The following is a 21,372-nucleotide window of genomic DNA, read 5'->3' on the forward strand; positions in this document are numbered from 1 at the left end:
TAAAACTCATAATCTCTCGAACAGAAGCTTCAAACGCCATAAGATACGCACTTTTCAGTGGAATTCTAGACTTGGTCGTCCACAAACAATAACAAGACTTCGGACAGATCAAATTGGGTAGTAAAATTCTGCGTATACGTTAACTGTGCAATCTGAATACTCGAGCATTTCTAGGAATAACAGTTGACCACACAAGGATACCCTCGAGTATCGACGATTTTCCTATCTCGCTTGAGGACTTTCAACAATTCACACGACTTTCCTTCAACCATCGAAGCAGAGCCTAGCCGAGATCCCTACCAACCAACGACTACCACCTTGCCGTCATCAATCTTCAACAAGCCTCGATTAACACACTTATCTCCATCAATACAATGCTGTACTTGAAAGCTTCCAGTCGCCTCAGCAGTTAGAAGCAATAACGCGGCACAGCAGAAGCCCAATAAGATCGACTGATTAAGATGGTAGAGTACCATGGCTTTGATGACAGAAAATAAACTTCAAGTATCTACTCGCGATTACAGAACGTTATTATATCTGCAATAATGACCGCAGTGAAATGATGCTGGTATGCTCATAGTAGCAAACACCCAAACATAGTATATACCATAACACACCCAATTTAGCCCCCATTTTAACGCTTTATATCGAAACTTCTCTCAAAATTCAAACTCACAAATGATACGCTTTCTATGCACATGGTCAACTACGCGTGTTGACCACAACAATGAGGGAATTGCCACAGATTTTCAGGTTCATAATGTACCTCAGGCAACTCCCGAGCTCAGCTAATGAGACCAACTATACACTCCGACGCCGTCCACCCTATAGCCCGCTGACCCTCAACCCGCCAAGGAACTCAACACAGTATAGCACACGCACGAAAAGGCCCTATTCAAGGACCTCCACTGTGATGCTGATGCTGCTGTTGTTCTTGTCGTCTTCTCCGCTCCTCCTCTTCCTCCAAAATATAAACCGAATTGGAGTTCCCTTCAACTGGATGATTATTCCTCCGAGCCACGTAGAAAATACAGTGGAACAAGGACTGAGTACACGAAACCACTAATTTCGTGGCGCGCGGTAAAATATTACTTCTGCTAGGCTGTCCAGATTCGCCGCATAATTGGCATCCAAGCGCTTCTCTTCTACGATGTCGAAATAAACTTCCAATAATGGTCGTACCTGGGATCGAACCCGGGTGCTTCCAAAACCACGCCAATTGCTAGGAATTAAACGTGGAAGCTCCTTCACTGCGCCACAAAATGGCTCCATTATCATACCACTCCTTTACTACATCCTCCCAACTCAGCTCGATGCTGATATCATTCTTGCTCTCAGCGAAGTGCCACAACAGCGGTCCAATATTGATGAAGACTCCTCCAGGCTTTATGCAATGGGCCAGCACCCTTATATACCTACCACACCATCGCCACTTCTTGCCAATATGATACCTATTACTGGACAACGTTCTTAGCAGTGTCTATGAAGAATATAGACGCCACAGCATCCCATGCATTAAGGTGCTCCTCACCACGGAAAGTCTGAAAGTGATGTGAACTGTGTTGAAAGGGGAGCGGTAGTCAATTATTATGATATTTTCTCGTTGCATTGATCCCTGTTCCATGCCTCTTTTACTAAGAGTTACTATTATACGCCGATCGGCTCGTCTCGTTGAAGCGTTACATCAAAAGCTCCAACACTGCCAATTTCCCACAGACATCCCTCTACTTACCTCGACAAACTCTCCCGCGCTCATTCCCATCGAACCAGTATCACTACTGCACGCCATATCATAGGCTGATACGTCGGGTACCTGAATGGTACTCAACATGATACTGAGGAATACTACGAGAAAGTCTGCACAGGGGCAAGTACGTGCTACAATGACAATATAGAATTTCTCAAAGATTGTTGTTGGCTATTGCATGCTACTATCCTAGATTTACACAATGTGGTGAGGAAACTCCAGAGCTCAGCCGAGGAAAGCAACCATATACTCCAACACTGCCCAGGGACACCTCCTACAAATTTTCGTTCTTATTATTGTGAATCGAATTCCATTCAGCTTCTTGTTGCCGATCATTTACCTCGATTCCCCTGAGATGCGCGTCTTTCGTTTTCCGTCCTCCCAAACTCATAAGGTAGGGATAGACCTTCAACGTGCGCTGATCAAGACCCACGTTTAACATCAAATTTGAAGCTATCAGCATATGGTACCTAAACTCCCATACCATAAAAAACAATTTTCGTATAATTTCTCACGAAAACTCATTTCCAAGTGCCTCGTATCCAGCCGCGCATACTTCAAGAACGCTCCTGCCCATACCACACCCCGGTACAATCACCCTGCCACCAGTGGGAACATATCTAAGATTGGATTCAGAACAGCATCTCAGATATAGGGAAAAATGCATACTTCTTGAGTGCATCAATAACAGGCTGGAAACATTGCCGTCTTTCCTCCTCGCCTTCCGCTGACCATTCCCGAACAAACTGTCGGAGTGTCGATCGGACCTTGGATATGTTACGCGGCTGCGATTGATACCCTACAGATGTATCAACAACCACTCAGAGAGCTGCTATTCACATGTGTCCATGACAAAATGAAAATTCCGAGGAAATTTTGGGAAATTTTCGTTGCTTCCAGCACACTTCTACACCAATTCATAACTAAACTTCTACAACTGGTGAGGACCCCCCTAAGCTCAGCCGAAGAGAGCGAACATATATTCCTCCAACACTGGCTATTCACATGAATAGATCAATTTGAGAATTTTCCGGAGACGATCACAGTAGCGATTCTCAACTTCTACAAGAGCTTCTATCCTGGCACTGTGTTGGAGTTCATCAATAATATTGCCAAACACTCGATGAAAGCGACAAACCTGCTGACCTTTAGGTGGTTTGATGACTCTAGCTGCCGTCCTTGGGCTGGTCTCACTGAACATCTGTGTGGACACTTCCGACAGTAAATGGCAAACCTGAGCAAACCTCCCCAATTTCCCCGCTATAAAGCACTACCACTACACTTAATTGCAACTACAATTACCCGTTGATTCACAGCCATCCGTTCACGAATCTTTCCCATGTACTCTTCCGGGTTGCCACCCCACCTGAGGAGCGCACAGTGAAGATTTTCCAAACACCAGCACATACAGTTCCAGCTCCTCGGGAGTTAGTGACAGCAGACTAGTCTGTAACGTTTCTAATTCAACTCGGAAATCTTCCGTATATCTGCAAACAGAAGTCATGACCCGACAACAACCTTATGCTGCAACGGTACGTTTCGAAGCTCCAAACGACCTCATCAAAATGCCTCTTTTCCTCCGCATAATCCTCAGCATCCAAAGCGCCAACTCCATCATCATCACAACAATTATCCTTCGGCGGCCGTCTACATTCGAATCATCGTCGTTGGTACGAGGCTTGCACCAGGTATTACCCTTGTTGACTTTTTCCTGCCTTTTTATGATGACTACCGCTGCCCTTCTTTTTCGGTCGGGATGGTGCCATAAAACTGATAAACTAAGAACATGGAAATTGCTTCCGTGATGAGCAGTGGAATTTCGCCCCGTTTACGTGAAATGGTACTTCGTGAAAAACCCGATATGCAGTAGTCGTGAAATATACTCCTCACTAGTGTTTTTCATACCACTAGGGTGAAACTCCAGTGATCATGTTGGCAGTTTTTGGGTGGAAACAGAATCATACACTTGTTAGATTTTCGCAGTATTTCTTCTGCATTGTGCCGTTGTCAACCAAAACGGTTGTCCCTTGTTCGGCGAAAGATGATAAAGTTCTTATGTGTGGTTCTGTTTGAAGTTTTGGAGGAGTTGTGTTATTATGTCGGAGTACAAGGCTGGCTATGGTGACGACTCCCTCGATGGACACTCTGGTTGAGTATCCGACGGCCACATCTCAGAGAAGGCTCATGGTAGTAGCCATCTCTGAAATGGCAGTGTCCTCAGATCGCCCGAGCATCTATCGTACCGCACGACGGCCTTGAAAAAAGGGTAGCAGAAAACAAGCGGCTTTTTCTTGACGGAAAAATATCCTCCGTGGGACTCGAACCTGCGCGGGTCCACGCAAAAGGGTCCCAGTGGAGGCACTCTTTGGTCCCGGTGGAGGCACTCGGTAAAAAAGATTGTCTTTTAAAGGGGAACGCGGGCCTACGGCCCGCATAGTCCCAATAACGTCTTATGGCCTCTCCCGCAGTTCAAATAGACTCGTGCAAGTCAGCACTTGAACCACTTTGCGCATCATTTATTATTAAAAAATGACCGGTGCCGGGTTCGAACCAGAGACCTCATTCACTGAGGTCCTTGAGGGAGAGGATGGATGGTAACCACAAAATCTGTGCTTTGCGGTTACAAGTTGTAACGTACAACCCGTTCTCAGCCTCGACCATGGAGACGTTCTGGCTATCCGTGGAGGACTCACCCACACGAATGAGAGGGCTCGATAAGTAAGCGGGTGATGGTTCCGCCTTCTAAGGAGCTTATTGCCATGTCTTTCAGGTTCTGATCACGTCAAGGCTCCTGCCGTCGGTGTTCCCTTGCGGTCTAGTGCTAACTAAATGCACCATTGAATGCATGTATATGGAGGTTGGGAATCAAATATTGAACTGCGAATTGAGTTATTCGAACTAATGATGTTTGTAGCCGAGTTGGTGCCACAAATTGCCTTGATATTCTATGCCTCCTCCGGGAAGACCTCCTGGCAAATGGGCCGATCGAAAGAAATCTTGCTCTCGCACTCTTGATAGAGTCATAAGCCGGGGCAACTACGTTCTCAACGAGGTTGAGGAGCAGATATTGAAGCATCTCCCTCCCGATTTACAGCGTGATATCGCGCGCAGGTGGATCCGCTTGCTCACTCTACAACCTGACGACGGGGGCATTAATTTCGCCGAGGGTTCCAGGTTGGGGCTCGCCACCCGTAGAGCCGACCTAGCTCGTGTGCGGAAGGAGGCTGCGAAGATGGGATCGTATTTCTTGAGATGGTGTGACGCGAACTTGATAATGTGCCGCTCAACAGTCGCAAGGAAGCCACGAAACGCCAATGCTGAGTCGCGATCCTCTGCGGACCGCGGAAGTTCTCGGGGTTCTCAAGAAGCGGAGGTGATACTACCACCTGCAGAGGACAGTGAATATAACGAAAGAGAGTTGGTCCTGTCCATACCTCCTCGGTGTCCACCAGCGGAAGAGGTAGCAAGAGGCTCGGCCATATGGCTTATGTGCTAGAAGCTTCGAGCGCTAGTAGCGCTGCGCTACTCTTCTTAGGCTTCACCAATGGATGAGTTCGCTAACAGGATGAAGAATTGCACGCAGGGTGCATTTAGTCTGGGCATACATAGGGTAGGTCCTGAGTCTATGACCGTTGGTCATCTAGCTTCTCCAGCAGCCTTCCTTGTTCTCATGCCGGGAAGATGGTACCGATGCTACGGACAGTTTATCCATCCATGAAGACGTTGTATTCCCATATTCGAGGACTCCGGAGAGGCCGTCAGATGGACAGGTGAGACGGGTATTCGTCTGATACGTGGGACGCTGGCACAGACAATTCATGCATTTCGCCATCGTAGTAGATCTCAGAGATTCAGAGCCACAGAGCCTCTGACTAGTGATGCAGAGCATTGAGGAACTGCGCTCTCTCTTCCGCTGTGGAGCTCGTTTGGGTCCTGTGATAGCCCTATTTTCTCAGATGCTACAGCCGGAGAAGACTAAAGACGTGGTGGTTGGGCGAGCGCCGCGCTTCCTTGGTCTTGGAAGACATAAGGTAGATTTGTGTGATGCACCGCCTCTGTTATCGCGGCGACATCTTCAGCTCTCTTCTTTATTCTCGGAATCCGAGTCCGACTCGGATGCTGACGCCGTCGCCTCGGACGGTTCTTCCAGCGGAAGCCGTGCCTTACGTGGACAGGATTCCAACCGGAGCCGGTCATACTGGAAGGTTTGTTCGCTTGATCTCACATCTCTCTGATAACTCGGGGATTCAGCTCCGATTACCAGTTCACCCGATTCCGCCTCCCGACTCCCGTGTGCCATCGGACTTCAGAAGCATCAGGTCAGTTCACAGCGGAGCCAAGTCGAGCCAGAAACGGCACGAGGTGAGCCACCGCGACGGTGACGGCGTCGCCAAACGTGGATCGTCGTGGTATTGTCTGGTAGTCAATCTTCTACTTATTGGGCAGTACTCGCGGATCCCGCTACGGGATCGTTCGAAGTGTCGTGAGTTGTTGACGGTCTTTTAGATCTGAAAGGACTCAGACAGTGAGAGTGCCGTGCCGGAGATAATCTGTGACCCTGTACCTCGCGAATCGTGATTCCACCTCTCCTCGTCGAGGATTCCTCGACTAAGAACTAAGCATGCATTCTCGGTAGCGGCCAGCAGAGTATTGAGTTGCAACTTGCGAGTAAATCACAAGGGAGCGTGGCCTGAGTTAATACCAAGTTGCTGAGCAAGCGGGGCATGTATTCCAGTTCACGGTCACGTGTGTGCGGCGGAGTTGCACGTACGTGCGCAACCGGTGGGCTCAATTGACCACTGGTCGGAGTATTGTAGGTTCGAAATGGCGATCCTAGAGAACCACGGCTGAACCCATCATTCACGAGCGAAATATCCACGATTCGGCGAAACCATGATCAACCCATCTCCATATGCGCGACCAGTACAAGGGTAATGATAATTAGTAGGCTCACACTGATCGTGGGCTGCGTTATCGGGGGTTCGCAATGGCGATCCTACAGAACCACGGCTGAACCCGTCATTCCTGAGCGAAATATCCACAATTCGGCGATACCATGATTAACCCATCTCCATATGCGCGACTCGATATCCATTCTCGGGCCGATCACAAAGAGTGCCGACGATCTCCTCCATGAGATTCCGGCAATCCTCAGGAGCCTGGATGCTGTTGAGGGTCAAAGAGGTAGCGCAGAAGATGTACAGGTGGCAGTAACGGCAGATACAGCCTTCGTGCTTGACGACATTCTTTGCACCTACGGAGAGCATTTCCGACCGGGGAAGAAACCAAGCTTGAAGGAATTTTGCGCTGTTATCACGACGGCAAGGATGCTCCAGAACGGAAGGGAAGCAGATGTGCTCGGGATAGACGCAACATTCAATGTTCTCCACACCGACCTCGCCCTCGGCATAGTGTGCCGCTTGTCAAGCAAAGATACGGCCAGGCCGGTCGCTGTAGCGGTCATACACCGGGAATCGACCACGTCTATGCACCACTTACTTACGAATGTGAGGCATTTGAGCGAGAGGCTGGGCTTCGGTGATGCTGGGCCGACCGAAGTTGTAATCGACGGCTCGGCCGCACTCTACCAAGCAGCCACGAAGGCATACCCGGGCCTGAGGGTCCACAGTTGCTACTTCCACGCCATCAAGAACGCAAGAGAGGTTAAAGGGAAGAGTAAGCTTCCGACTCACCTGTGGAACAAGCTACGGCAGGACCTACAAGTATTGGCCAACAGCTTCAGCCGGGAAGAGTGGACGAGGCTTCGAGACCATCTCATAACCAAGTGGAAAGACGGTAAGTCTTTCACTGCACAGAATCTGAATCGACCTGACTCGTGCCCGTCGTGTCACTGACCACGCTTGCCCTCATCGAGTCTCGTAATCTAACCTCGCATTATCCAGTCGACTTGTATGAGTCCATTTTTGCAGGTATCCTCCCAACGCTCAACTTTGCAGCCGACCGTCGCGCACTGAAGACCTTCTTCGATGATTGGGAGGAATACCTGAATCCGAATAAATGGCGCAGCTACTGGGGATCATATACAGGAGAGTTCTCGGGACCAAGAACCAACAACGCGGTGGAGCGGTTCAACCGAGAGATGAAGGAGCGAATAATCCCCCAAAGAAGGAAACTGACATTGTCCGAATTCGCAGCAATGCTCCAGAAGCCAGGCGCCTGGACGACGATATCGCAATACGGGAAGTCTGCTGTTCGGGGGGCACCTAGCAGGGAACTGCGTGCTAAAGCTGCAGTGCTGTACGTCAATAACTCATTCTGTCAAATACCTCGCTCGTGGAGATTCCCTGGACATGATGATGAGTCGATCAGGGGAATGGTCAGATGGCTCTTCGTCGACAGAACCAAGGAGACCGTCCCTGCGGACCTGAGAGATCTTATAAACAGCTCCGACAACGCCGCAATCAAGGGATTCTGCTGTATCCAATACGACTCACTCGACGCCGCCGCCAAGATGAAGAAGTCGTACTCGATCGTCAGCTATACTCGATCAGCGGACCTGGATCTATCGCCTCCCGCAGGTCCTTGGTGTACCTGTCATGGCTGGACCGCAAACCTCGTATGCCAGCATGTTATATGCATTGCTTACAGTATGGGACTCGAGACGTCCGCGGAGGCAATCAGGGACTGGGCTGCTGTGACGACCTCGTTCAGACCACCCCATCAGAAGCGTGATGCTCGTGGCCTTATACAAGAGCCAAGCGTCCCAAGTACTGTTAGGTATGGTCTGCGTACGACAACCAATCCTAAACGAGGAGAGGGGATTGAAGAAGAGCACTCGGTTGAGGCGGCAGAGGCCAGTTGCTCCGAAAACTCACCAGCGGAACAAGCTCCCGATCGAACTTGGGACCTTGGAAGAGATCGAATGACAGAGAGGTCGTCACCTGGAGAGGACGATGGACAGGCGACCCGATTCGCTTACGAAGATGTTACCTGGCCTTCACATCCTCCAGCAGAAGATGATGCTCTGTACTGCGGATGCGGAAGGGGCTATAGTGCATACGTCACAATGATCAAGTGCAGCAATTCCCAATGCCTACACAAATGGTGGCACATAGACTGCGCTGCACATTACGCCACGGCTGCTGGAATAACATCCGGTCACGAAGCTGCACTAGGTAACCGCAAGAGATGGTATTGCTTCAGCTGTCGTGGAGCGACATCCACAAGTCGCTGTAAGGCCTGAGTAATACGGGCGGGGCCTTTCCGGATGAAGCCGGAGATATGATAATCTACATTAATTTTATCTATCAATCATACGATAATCTACATTAATTTTATCTATCAATCATACGATAATCGACATTAATTTTATCTATCAATCATACGATAATCTACATTAATTTTATCTATCAATCATACGATAATCTACGTTAATTTTATCTATCAATCATACGATACTCGACATTAATTTTATCTATCAATCATACGATAATCGACATTAATTTTATCTATCAATCATACGATAATCTACATTAATTTTATCTATCAATCATGCGATAATCGACATTAATTTTATCTATCAATCATACGATAATCTACATTAATTTTATCTATCAATCATACGATAATCTACATTAATTTTATCTATCAATCATACGATAATCTACATTAATTTTATCTATCAATCATACGATAATCTACGTTAATTTTATCTATCAATCATACGATACTCGACATTAATTTTATCTATCAATCATACGATAATCGACATTAATTTTATCTATCAATCATACGATAATCTACATTAATTTTATCTATCAATCATACGATAATCGACATTAATTTTATCTATCAATCATACGATACTCGACATTAATTTTATCTATCAATCATACGATAATCGACATTAATTTTATCTATCAATCATACGATAATCTACATTAATTTTATCTATCAATCGTTCGACTTGTCGCATTCATCGGGATATTCATGTATGAGTGTGCGATGTTCACCCAAAATTACTGTCGCCGAATCAATCTCGTGTATCTAGTATCCTAATGGCGGGCCATGATAGAGTAACCTGATGGCGATGACAATAAAAAGACCCAGATGCATTCACCATCCTACCTTCCGAGCCGTTTCGCCCTCCTGCCAGAGATAGGGCCCTGGTGCCACCGGGCCGGTGGGTTTACATGGTGACGGCCCGCACTGCCCATGATGCCCCTGTGTCACAAGGGCCCTGTCCCGCCATAGGTGACCCATAACTATGACAGCCACCACGAAGCATGATCATGCTATGCGAACGCAAACGCTAGGTGCGCCGCGCAGAGGCTGGGTATGGTTTCTGGTTCGATCCCGGGCCGGGATTCCCGGCACCGGACATTTTTCCGTAATATATGGTCCGGCGCGCAGCCGGTCAACTGTGGACTTGCACGAGTCTATTAGAACCGCGGGAGGGACAAGAAGACGTTATTGGGACTATGCGGGCCGTAGGCCCGCGTTCCCCCTTAAAAGACAATCTTTTTTACCGAGTGCCTCCACCGGGACCAAAGAGTGCCTCCACTGGGACCCACGGCCCGGGTCCACTGCGATGAATTGTTGAAAGTAAATTTATCTAGTTGCGATGCAAGCTGAGATGTAAGTCAAACGTGAGACATAGTCAGGCCGGTTTCATAAGGGTACTTAATTTAAGACGCCTTTAATTGAGCGGCAACTGGAGGAATTACTCAGGGCGTTATTCAAGGCTAAGGCGCAATTTACTCCTATGAAACAGGTCCGTAACGAAGTTGGTAGGATGCCGTTATCATCAGCAGTATATAGGTTGTATAATGACAGTAATACATGACGGTACGCCGCCACCCGATCGGGGCGGCGGCGGCGGTCCTAGACAAGACCAACAGGCAGATAAGAACAGCGAAGGTATGACCCCCCCTGAGGTCGCTATAGAAGGATCCCAGGCCCCATCAGGATCCACATCATCCTTCTCTACCAAAGAGCAGGGAATACGAGTATCATACGTCACTGAGCCCTGCTATGGTGACGTTAAAATATGGTTAAATGGCTGGTGTCTTAGTGGGTAGTACAATATAGAGTAAGTCACTTACCATCCCTTTCCCTCCTCCTCAGCCCTGGATGGAAGCAAGGTTATGGTACTATTATTGCGATTTTGGTGCCATCGGTGCTCTTGGACGTCTTTGTGGCTCCAGTAGGTCTATGGGGAAAGCTCACCTTACTGTTTTCCTCATTACTTTCTCATCAAAATTTATGTGCCAAAATTATGCATAATAATTCTTCCCTAAAAGCATTGTTATACTTCCGGTAGTACATAGGTAAATACTACCTCTGATATATTCCTTCTCTCTGTTGCCATAGTGTCCTATATGGCTATCGATTTTCGCGGTGTTGAAATATACAGGTTTTGCTGTACAGCAAAACCTCTCGGGCTTTCCCATTGCCCTATAGATATCAACTCTGATGGTTTATGGTTGAAATGTAAACGAAGCCGTAGAGTATTTCCTAAAATTCCGTCTGAATTCTCTCATTGTTATCATCATCTGCAATTGACCATATTCGTATTTCCTCACGCACTAGGTTTTCTGTTCAGGACTTCAACGTGGGCGTTATGGTCATCCTAGTTATACTAGAAGTCATAACCCTCTTCCTCCTCCTGAAAACAATTTACTCTGATCCTGGTATCCTACCACGACTGGAATCTCATGGGGCCTATGAGGATCCAGCCACTGGAGAGGTACTCCTGCTTATTGGGCTCTTCCTAGTATTGGAATATAAGTTGCCTTTTTCCAGCTGAGCTCAAGAGTTTTCTGATGCACGAATAAGGGCAGAAGTGATCAGAAACCATCAAGAATTTCCCAAAACTTTCCTCAGAATTCTCATATTGTCACCGACACATGTAGTTGACCATGTGCATATTTTCTCTCCCCTCCCACACACTGCATTTTAGAAGCGGTTTCGGGCTCCTCCCCGTTTGCAGGACTGCGTACTCAGCAACCACCCATTTCGATTAAAGTAATCACTCATAAGGTTCGCTCGGTCAAGGCCGACCTCTTTCGTAGGTATTGCCATACATGTCACCTCTATAGGCCCCCGAGGGCTACCCACTGTGGGACCTGTGATACCTGCGTGACAAGATTCGACCACCATTGTCCGTGGGTCGGTACATGTATAGGTGGCGGCAACTATCGGTACTGCCATTTTATGCAACCAACCCGACCACAATTATTTTCAGGATATTTTATAGCTTTATCACTTGCACAGCTGCGTTGACACTCTTCGGGCTTGGTCTATCAGTCGCTCATCTGGTTATCCTTTCTGACGACAATGGAGGCTTCGTAGGTAGTAGCAGTAGTAGGGCTCCTACTGTGAGGTTCCTTATCGGTTGATTCAGGTGGAGTAGAGGCAAGTCCTATGACCATAGTAGTACTGGTGTATTGTGCCCTATTCATGTGGTTTACAGTGGGGCTCTTCCTCTACCACACTTATCTGGTTCTCACGGCCCAAACAACGTAAGTCCAGCCAGGCCATGGGCCCAGTGGGGATGGAGGCCCCTTTAGGTATGAGCAAATTAAGGGGGTATATTCACTTTCGCATGGTTGCATCGACAATCCCTATTACCGAGGCCCTAGTGGTAATATGATGTACGGCGTCGCTAAGGCCCGACGGAAGGGATCTAAGTTCGATAGGAGGAAGGGGACTGTGGTATTAATAAGGGGAGGTAGAGGCAACTATTGCCATTAACCTCATGAACGTATCATAGGACTGCCGTGGGTCGTAGTGCTAGTATGGAAGTACTTCCTAGTACTCGATCTTGGTCATGAACTAAAGCAAAATTGTGATAATTGTGGTAGTAATATTGTTTTAATTAGTGTGGCCATTGTGACCTACTCTACTCAGTCTGTGATACAGGTGTATTGTGACATGAGGCGTGTGGAATCTGCTCTTTCTCATTTTTATAGAAGTAACCCTCCTGAATATGATGACCTTTCCACTTTACTATTTCCTAGTGATTTCACTTTACTAGTAGTACGTGATAGCTCGTTATTATATCTAAGTTTCGCTGGAGTTTCACTCTGAAGTGGATTATCGCGAAATATTGAATTTCCGAATACGACTGCACCCTCTGCACTCTTGTACATTCCCATCGGTCGTATTTGTGAAGCCTCGTTGGTATAGGTTTTACCATCGACCCTCCCCCCAGTGATATTACCATGCATGCATAGTGGCCTTGATGATGACACCCATAAGACGGTCGAGGACACACCTCTCGAGGACCTTTGTGTAGGTGCCTTTGGTAGGGTCTTTGCCTCTACCGAATAAACAGATAACTACTCCCGAGGTGCCGCATAGGGGAGCATCTCAAGAATCGACCCCAGCAGTTGATCGGACTACGGCTTCTTCAAGAGGCGCTACTGAAGATGATGATACTGGATTGACGACAGGGAATCTTGCGGAACTATCGGTCATGAAAAAAGGTAGCCCAACGACTTTGACGGGATTTGGTAATGGATTTTCAGATTCAGTGGAAGACCCCAGTCCGGTGATAAGGATTCCAAATGCTATAGTGAAACTCGCAGGTGTGGACCTGAATAAGACCGCACTGTGATTACACGATGTGGCTATGTTGTTGCTATTGGCATCATCGTCACTCTCTAGAGGCGATAACACGATGACTATCATCGCTATCGACAGTTCGAACCGATACTCTCAATTTTACTCCATTATAATGATAGAATTTCCTGCCACTTCTCTGTTGTGATTGTCACGTTTCTGCTTTTTGTAATAGACCACTAAGACCGGCGCTGTCCGTCCAACTTGCCTACTTTTGTTGTATTCTCGTCATCATTCTCTTATCATAAGACTCCTAAGTATCAACGAATAGACTTGCTGTTGAGTACCACAGTGAGTCCACATAGTGGTCCTGGACCATAACGAAACGCGTATGATGGGACCAGATAAGATGATGCCCAGTAGCCGTGCCGTGTCCCTCTAAGTGGACAGATGGTCACGGAAGGCCAGATGGTGGTCCGGACCATGGCCTTGGCTGGGCCTTTGAAACTATGGGAGATGGTGTAATTCTGAGCTGATGAGGCAAATTTGCCGACATCACAAAACAATAACGGGTCCTTGGATTATCCCAGTAGGATAGTCGTGTCGTGGGCAGGTCCATCTGATAGTGGTTTATATAAGCCATCGTCACACAAGACTCGACATACGGCAACAGAGTGCTACTTATCTTGTCCTCCTAGAGCTCCTGCCGACCCTGGTGTAACACTAGACACATTCCAAAGGACTATAACTTTTGCTGGCTCAGAGCATTTCTTCTTCCCCCTGTGCAAATCCTGGTCATTGTTGGTACTGTGGAGAACATTGTGATCCATTGAATTGTGATTGTATACACGACCGTACTGGTGAATGCTTGTACGATACTTGAGTGTTTGCAAGCAGTTCAGGAAGCTTATCTCGAGGCGAAATTCACCTCTCGTGCCAAGAAGCTCCAAAGGGCTCTGTGTGCCAGGAGTGGCTGGAATCCTTATAGGAAGTACTTCGTTTGACTTTACATTCTGTACACTCAAGGCTACTTGATTTCTGCGATGGAAGGTATCCGACGCGAACGGTGAGCTTCCCAACTTAGTAACGCATCGTCAGTGTTGTAACAAAAACAGAATTGAGATAACATTACTGCTGCATGATGAAGACAACGGTCTTAAAGAGCGACTTCCACTTCCATGGACTTCACATAAGGTTTTCGATCAGTAGGAATACCCCAATAGCAATCCGTCTCTATGTTGAGGTTATTCTCATCCATCTTCATCCTGAACCATCCATCCTCCCCCCAATACGTCCCCCAACTATTGCGGCCTATCCAATACCTAAAGAGAGAGCTCTCAAGCAACCGGAGATCTACAGAGTTCACTCAATGCCGTCCTCGGAGACACCCCAGCCAGCGACTGATATCTCGTGATTGGTCCCCACCGTGCTGACCTCTTCCTCATATACCTACTATGATCCTCATTCGGCGTTCCTCGCAGGTCTATGACCTACCCCTCCCGTATATGCCTCGAACCTTTCCGTGGCGAAAACTCCACATGAGATCGGACCGTTCGTGAAAATTTCCTTCTTCATATCTTCAACGCCGCTCACTGAGCCGAAGTCGCTAACGTACCACTTGTTGTATCTTCCAAATATACAAATCATCCACTCAGATGATACTCGGAATTACTTTCGGATGGCATGACAAGTGCCGGGCCATAAAGTCTCAGAGGTGTTGCCACCAAAGCACTCCTCACAACGATGCATTGCGTCACACTTTCCCACGTCTTCAGCCAGATACGCCTGGCAGGTTTGATCGGGCAATCCATGGTCGTGAATGTCAGAGAGTCTGCGAGAAGCACTAGTGAGTCACCCAACGTCCAGACGAAGCAGCTACGCTTCCTCAGGATTTCCTCCTTCACAGTCGCCACCATATTCACAGTTGATAAGAACCTGCTCGGACCATCATGAGGGTATATAACAGCGAGCTGACCTGAGGGGCCAAGTTGATCGGCGGCCACGTCCCGTTCCGCTGTATGCTGATCCTATCTGATAGCATTGAAGTCACCGCCTGGGCCCAGCAAGAACCACAGTATTGCGGTATATGCTGAGAATGCTAAGTTAGAGGGCGGAGGCGCCGTCGACCTACCTGGTTTTTATCCCAACTCTTGTAGCTGGTAACACCACTGACGTTCCTCCAATCCAGCGCAAGGGGGACTTCAGTAATGCTAGCCACATGAGGCAGAACTCCACGACGGCTTCTGGAAGGCCGTTGGAGTCTAGCACGCCGACGGCATCCAGCTCGAGAGGCCGGGGCGCCGATTTTCCACATAGGGGGGGACGAGGAAGCGCCTTCCAATTGCACCTATCAGCGGCTCATACTATCATTGGAGTAGTTTCACCCGTGATATGAAAAACACTAGTGGGGAAATATTCCACAGACCATTACATAGCTAGAATATTGAGTATGGTTGAAACTCTATTGCTGAGATAGGATCCTTTCCACAGAGTAATTTCTCAGCAAAGCAAGACGACACTTGCTCACCCTCCTGGGCTTCCCTCCATTCGCCGGAACTGCCCAAGCACAGTCTCCTTCAATGCCCAAGTTGTTCTTTCCACGTACCTAAGGGCCCCCAAGTGAAATCTCCCCCTCCACAGTAGCGCTTCCTTACGATTCTGAAGAAGCCGTTGTGGCCCCAGTAGTGTCCCCATGAGTTCCTTCCTATCCAATACGGTATTCCCTCCGGCGTCGTTCCGTATCCAACCACCGCAATCTCGTGCTCCGGTTCAGTCGCTCCTACCATGGTGCCTTTCACGTTAACCAACACACTCTGACCCAACCCGTCATGTCCTCAAAAACGTCAAAATTGGTGTAGTTCTTCTCGAACGCTTCGGTGACCTGCTACTGCATACTGTCCACAAACCAACGCCACTCGACGTACTGCTATCGAGCAAGCTATAGGCCCACGATCAGCTATCTCTGCCATCATCGCTTCAGTTCCATTCACTTCGCCGTATTCATCTATCTCCCACACCGGGTATCTGATGATATGTAGCTCGGGTACTGCAAATGTGCTACAGCGTAAGTTACGCTGTAGCTGCGTACGTATGTAGGTTACGCTGCGTAACCGGGTCGCACTAAGAGTGAAAGAGTTCTAAGCTCTCTACGGAAGAGTACCCAAAGTATACCAAAATTATACAGTATACGAGAGTATACAAAAACTAGCTGGTGACTATGGATGGCAAGGGAACTCCACATGCGCTACAGCATGGCCATTCAGCAATGAGAGTGAGAGAGTTCTGGCCTGTCCATGGAAGAGTTCCGAAAGTAAAAAAAACCAAATACAAAAATAAAAATATATGTTTGGTTTCCTCAACTGAACTCGACAATATCCTCACTAAATGATGGGAATATGCACAACATTTTAGGGCATAACTATACGAAAACCAACGAAAATTTTTAAATTTTTTCGGAATTTTTTTATATCGTCACCAACACATGTAGTTGAGCATGTGCATATTCATCCACACTGGTTCGAGCAACATCTTTTTGCTATCTGCTCGTACTTGCTGAAATTCACCCGTTAGTCGTAACTTCATATTCTTCTAACACAGAATGGCATCAATTTTTTTCCAGAATTTTTCTGAAAAATTTCCTATTTTTTCTTACTGTTTCCTCGGAAAGCAGCCATTGAAGTTGCAGTCGCGACAAACATCCATTGCTTCACAGGAGCGTCCAGTGTCTCGGCCCTCCGCCGCGAACCTATCCAGTGCTGGTCACCAAAATTCTCACTACTGAGGCGCTCACCCCTGGCAGGTCTCGTCTGGAATGCCACCAGCCTCTTTGATGAATTTAAACGCTGTTATAGGATCTCCACCGTGGCACCCGTTATCATACTCATCGCAGTTGAGAACCACTTGCATCGCGAGATTAGTCTGTTTAGTAACGCCAGTCCTAGTGAGCAACGTTAAGCGTTTTGTTGTCACCGGTTTCGTACATGATATTTATTCTGTCGGATAACGAGCTCACTGCCGCGAAACTCCAGCAGGCCCCGCAGTAGTTCGGTATATGCTGGTTCCTAGCGGCCGACGCCAAGTTGACCCTGCGGGGCCCCTCAGGCCTATAGGGTGAAAATGGATGCCAAATGAGAGATAAACACTCATCGTCCTCACGTGCGAACTGTGGTGTATCTCCAGTCGACGGAATGTGGTAAGGCACCGACTTGCCCGCTAGATAGCAACTCTGTTGGAGTCGGGGATAGGATGAGAGAGTCCCTATAGGGCGACCTGTAAAGTGCCGAGTTTTCAATATTATAGCCGCTCATGTGCTACTTCACGAAGCATCCCTTTCGATGGCCACCAACCGTTGACAGGTGGAGTAGGACGACGATGACCTCCTTGAGAGTTTTCATCGCAGCTGAGGCCTACAAGTTATAGTCCCTGGTCCGAACCAAGTGGTCCACAATTCAACACGAGAAAGCCATCGAAGCAGTTGTCGCCAGGAAACAGCAAGTTTTAAGTGCCAGAGAGAATAGAAATGAATAAGGAAATCAAGCATTCGGTTAATCGTCGTGCACACGAGTAGCATCTGGGTGTCCATATATTTTCAATGCTTCCACACCTATATCATTCGATTCTATTGAGTTCACTGTATCAGAAAGAAAACATATAGCTGTACGTGTGGCAGACGCCATTCTGTACGTCACAAAATATACCGTTTATGTTACTGTATGTCATTTATACTGGAGTTTCACCAACCTAGTGATATGAAAAACACACTAGTGAGGAATATATTTCACGACTACTGCATATCACCGCGAGTATCACGTTTTTCACAGAGTCTTACTTCGCCACCTCACGTAAAACGGGGCGTGAAACTCCACTGTATTTCATACATATAATGCATCATGTCAGAAAACGTGCGATCCGAAGATCATCGCACATGTACGACGATCTCAGAATCGGTTCGCTCATCTCACTATTGGCTCTCACAGTTGTCGCCTCTTGTTATGCTCTTCCGTCAGCCGTCCCGTTGACCCCATGGGGCCTCCAACAACGACCCCAACCCAAAATCCCCTCATGTGAATTCCAGAGCAATTTTACGCTAGTGCGTCTGCGTACAGAAACGTTCACAGAAGAGGCCGCCGTTTCACGTAGTGATTTCTCCCACCCCATAGGCTAATCCTCATTGAATAACACAATGGAAGTGTAACAGTGAAGTCAACTTGTTATCAATCAAGGCTTTTACTCCTAGTTTTAGCACTGCTACTTTCCAGACACCTATGACGCAACTCTTGCTCCTTCTCATCAGGCTCCTCCACCTTAGGCAACTCCGATAACCTAAACCACCAAGCATACCGATCCAACTGACCGGACAAGTACACTCACTCCTCGCCGCCCTCTGGGGTCTCTACTTCCCCATCGGTTATAGGTTCGGGCTCATCTTTCTGTTTCTTCTTGCCGCTGCTGAGCTTCTTTTTGGCATTTTCCTTTTCCTCTTCAATTCTTTTCTCCTCCTCTTCCTTCAACCGTGCTTGCTCTTGTTTCCACGTCATCTTCCGTGAACTCAGATATCTAAGCCGTAAAAGATAGATCAACTTCATTGCTGTCAAAGTCATCGTCACTTACATTCCACATATGAAAAAGCAGATGAGCAACACTACGACGATGAAATCATTGATCTTATCCGCTCTAGTTTTCTGACCTAAAAAAACTTCTCATCAAAGAGGCTCTCGGGGCCACCCATCACTCACTTGCCCGCTCGTGCAGGCGACGCCGCATGTCCGTCTCCGCGATTTCCCGCGGAGTACGTCGCATTTCTTTTTCTTCCAGACACACGCCGTACTGAAAATCCAATCCCTCCATCTCTGCCCTGAGGTACCCCGACCACCTACCCTCCCTGGAAGAGTCCCATTAGGGCAAAGTTGACAATCCCAACCGGAGGGGTCGACTTGATAACCGTAATCACAGGTGATGTACATGTCGTCACTCGTACCATCTTTTCCTCTACCACCAAAAACCACGATCTTATTTGTCAACGTCGCTACAGCAGGGAAGGCCACCGGTTTCGGAAGGTCCTCAGGAGCGGGTATCCACTCTAGGCCCTTCATGCGTACCCAGACATCAGCAAGGGGCTCCGACTCGCAGCCCTTTTGGGAGGCAGAGGCTGTCTTACACACCTGCCCACCGACCAGTACTACTGTGTCCCCATTGGCAGCTACCCCTGGGGCGAACCTAGGCTCCCAACGAGCCTTTCCCCGTACCATGCGCCAGCCAGAGAAGCTCATATCGGAGGGAGTCACCGACCACTCGGAATTGTGAAAAGTCACTTGGGAGTCCACCATCCTAACACTCCTACCACCGAACATGGATATCGTCTGAGAAGCAGCTACCCTAGGGGGCACCGCGTACCCAGACAGGACCGGGCAGGTCTTGGCCGCCGAATATGAACTTATCATTTTCCACCTCTCCAATGAATACAGACTAGCACGCCATAAATCACAGTTGCCCTCCGTCCGTTGGTTCACAAAGCCTCCGCTCAAATACACATAGTCTTCTGCTACTGCCATCACATGGCCAGCCCTACCCTTCCAGGGCGCCGAGTCGATCACCAAGCTCCACTGATTCATCTCAGGGGAGTACTGCCACACATCACTAGCGAGGCCCTCTTGGGTCTCTCCACCGCTCAATAGCAAGGACCCATCATCCAGCTGAGCTACGGCATGTAGCATTCGAGGGGCCCAAGGGGCCGAGGCCTCCAGCTCCACCCACTCGACCGAGTTCTCCGGCCCTAGATTCAATTGCCACATATCGTTATGGAGCTCCTTAGTACCATCACCACGAATAGTACACCCACCGATAAGGTAGAACGATTCCTCGCCAACAGGGATCAGCGCCCCTCCGTACCTCCCCGAGGGCCCCGACGTGCCCACCAGTGGTTTGGAGAACCTTATGCGGCTGGGAACTGCGAACAGCTCCATCTCGGCCCCGAGCGTCGCCGATACGCCTACAGTACAGAGTAAGGCAGAAAGTACGAAGAGTGCTGCTGATGAGGCACGGACGAAGCAAAAGCTCATATAAGGATTGGAAAATCAACAACACTAAGGGCGAACTGATATCGACATGGAATACAAAACAATGAAAAGGTGAATTCTTTATCTGCTACAGACTTGTGCCGCCCCCCTAATGAGCTAAACACAGAAGTCAACTACCGCACCATGAGCCAATCCAACTACTCCCCAGGTGACTCTAGTAGTCTTCACTCATCGAGACACGGCGAAGTGCGAAACACCCTAACCACAAAAAGGATCTGAGAGCAGCCCTCGCTTCCCCTCTCCCCAAAGAACAAACATTCAAACTCTGTCATCGTAAGAGACCATATGGACAATTTAGCGGGTGGTGGTGGTGATAGTAAATCTCATATTCATCCCTGCTATCGTCGACCATAACCTGACAACACAAGGAGCCTTCTTTCCAAATCCAATCGCGACAATTACGCGAGATACTACACCCACCACCACTTCTACTACTACTACTACTACTACTACTACTACTACTACTACTACTACTACTACTACTACTACCTCCTCCTTTACCCCGCATTTCCCTCCAGTACTCTGCCTCATCACTGCTAGCCGGCTGTCGAGATGAATACTCAGCCGATTGTCTCGATTCTCTATGGCGCCGAGACTCCGACCTTTCATATCCCCCTTCTGACAACAGACCCCTCACTCACCCCCCTACCAAGACTACTACTACCTCCTCCTCCTCCGCCTCGCGACCGATCATCCCTCGACCTACTCCTATGACCACCTTCCCTCGACCGTCTACCACTACTGTATCTAGAATCCCGGCTCTCATCCCTGTGGTGATGCCCATGATGCTTCCGTCTGAACTCCTCTCGAACATGTCTGGCCTCTTCTGACGGTTGCCAGTACCTTCACCACGGCCAACCAAAAGTACAGCATTCCCAGGTAAAATCAAATTTTCATAGACAACTTTTTTCACTCCTTCGGCCAGCATCTCACAAGAAAATTAATGCTCTACCCGGTCTCTTTGAAAGTTTGGGATTTCAATTCAACCAAGGACATGCGCAACGATGAACTCTTTTTTCATTG

At 48.2% G+C, this 21,372-nt stretch overlaps 5 protein-coding genes across 5 annotated transcripts in view; 2 read left to right on the forward strand and 3 right to left on the reverse strand.

Moving 5' to 3' along the window:
* Pmar_PMAR006250 (hypothetical protein) overlaps positions 1-3,513 on the reverse strand; it is a gene marked incomplete at both ends in the record, with an annotated part of 9,635 nt that extends 6,122 nt beyond the window's left edge. Inside the window, 12 exons of the mRNA XM_002774578.1 lie at positions 1,093-1,182; positions 1,295-1,415; positions 1,459-1,541; positions 1,733-1,813; positions 2,088-2,217; positions 2,263-2,367; positions 2,417-2,546; positions 2,894-2,981; positions 3,050-3,113; positions 3,157-3,234; positions 3,284-3,394; positions 3,443-3,513. Of these exons, the coding sequence (XP_002774624.1) occupies positions 1,093-1,182; positions 1,295-1,415; positions 1,459-1,541; positions 1,733-1,813; positions 2,088-2,217; positions 2,263-2,367; positions 2,417-2,546; positions 2,894-2,981; positions 3,050-3,113; positions 3,157-3,234; positions 3,284-3,394; positions 3,443-3,513 (1,152 nt within the window). The remainder of the gene's footprint in view (positions 1-1,092; positions 1,183-1,294; positions 1,416-1,458; positions 1,542-1,732; positions 1,814-2,087; positions 2,218-2,262; positions 2,368-2,416; positions 2,547-2,893; positions 2,982-3,049; positions 3,114-3,156; positions 3,235-3,283; positions 3,395-3,442) is intronic.
* Positions 3,514-10,331: 6,818 nt separating this feature from the next.
* Positions 10,332-11,516, forward strand: Pmar_PMAR006251 (hypothetical protein; the record flags this gene model as incomplete). The annotated part of the gene is made up of 5 exons (XM_002774579.1): positions 10,332-10,345; positions 10,439-10,497; positions 10,544-10,784; positions 10,835-10,913; positions 11,313-11,516. The coding sequence occupies 5 exons, from the start codon at positions 10,332-10,334 to the stop codon at positions 11,514-11,516; spliced, it is 597 nt and encodes a 198-aa protein (XP_002774625.1).
* A 153-nt stretch (positions 11,517-11,669) lies between these two features.
* On the forward strand, positions 11,670-12,350 carry Pmar_PMAR006252 (Palmitoyltransferase ZDHHC18, putative; the record flags this gene model as incomplete). The annotated part of the gene is made up of 5 exons (XM_002774580.1): positions 11,670-11,734; positions 11,782-11,910; positions 11,955-12,061; positions 12,114-12,231; positions 12,280-12,350. Coding segments are annotated over 5 exons (490 nt in total), but the record flags the coding sequence as incomplete, so codon positions are not given.
* A 2,079-nt stretch (positions 12,351-14,429) lies between these two features.
* Pmar_PMAR006253 (cathepsin z, putative) lies at positions 14,430-20,331 on the reverse strand (the record flags this gene model as incomplete). The annotated part of the gene is made up of 20 exons (XM_002774581.1): positions 14,430-14,595; positions 14,640-14,722; positions 14,768-14,934; positions 14,998-15,104; positions 15,153-15,208; positions 15,249-15,362; positions 15,405-15,620; positions 15,801-15,878; positions 15,928-16,052; positions 16,155-16,297; positions 16,926-17,018; positions 17,064-17,210; positions 17,254-17,376; positions 17,429-17,542; positions 17,588-17,672; positions 18,525-18,595; positions 18,644-18,829; positions 18,884-18,959; positions 19,009-19,099; positions 19,150-20,331. The coding sequence occupies 20 exons, from the start codon at positions 20,329-20,331 to the stop codon at positions 14,430-14,432; spliced, it is 3,423 nt and encodes a 1,140-aa protein (XP_002774627.1).
* Positions 20,332-20,517: 186 nt separating this feature from the next.
* Pmar_PMAR006254 (hypothetical protein) lies at positions 20,518-21,277 on the reverse strand (the record flags this gene model as incomplete). The annotated part of the gene is made up of 3 exons (XM_002774582.1): positions 20,518-20,547; positions 20,839-20,967; positions 21,014-21,277. 3 exons carry the CDS (start codon positions 21,275-21,277, stop codon positions 20,518-20,520), a joined length of 423 nt encoding a protein of 140 aa, XP_002774628.1.
* Positions 21,278-21,372: the final 95 nt, after the last annotated feature.

The sequence above is a fragment of the Perkinsus marinus genome (genome assembly GCF_000006405.1).
Source record: "Perkinsus marinus ATCC 50983 genomic scaffold scf_1104296958234, whole genome shotgun sequence".
NCBI lineage: Eukaryota > Perkinsozoa > Perkinsida > Perkinsidae > Perkinsus > Perkinsus marinus.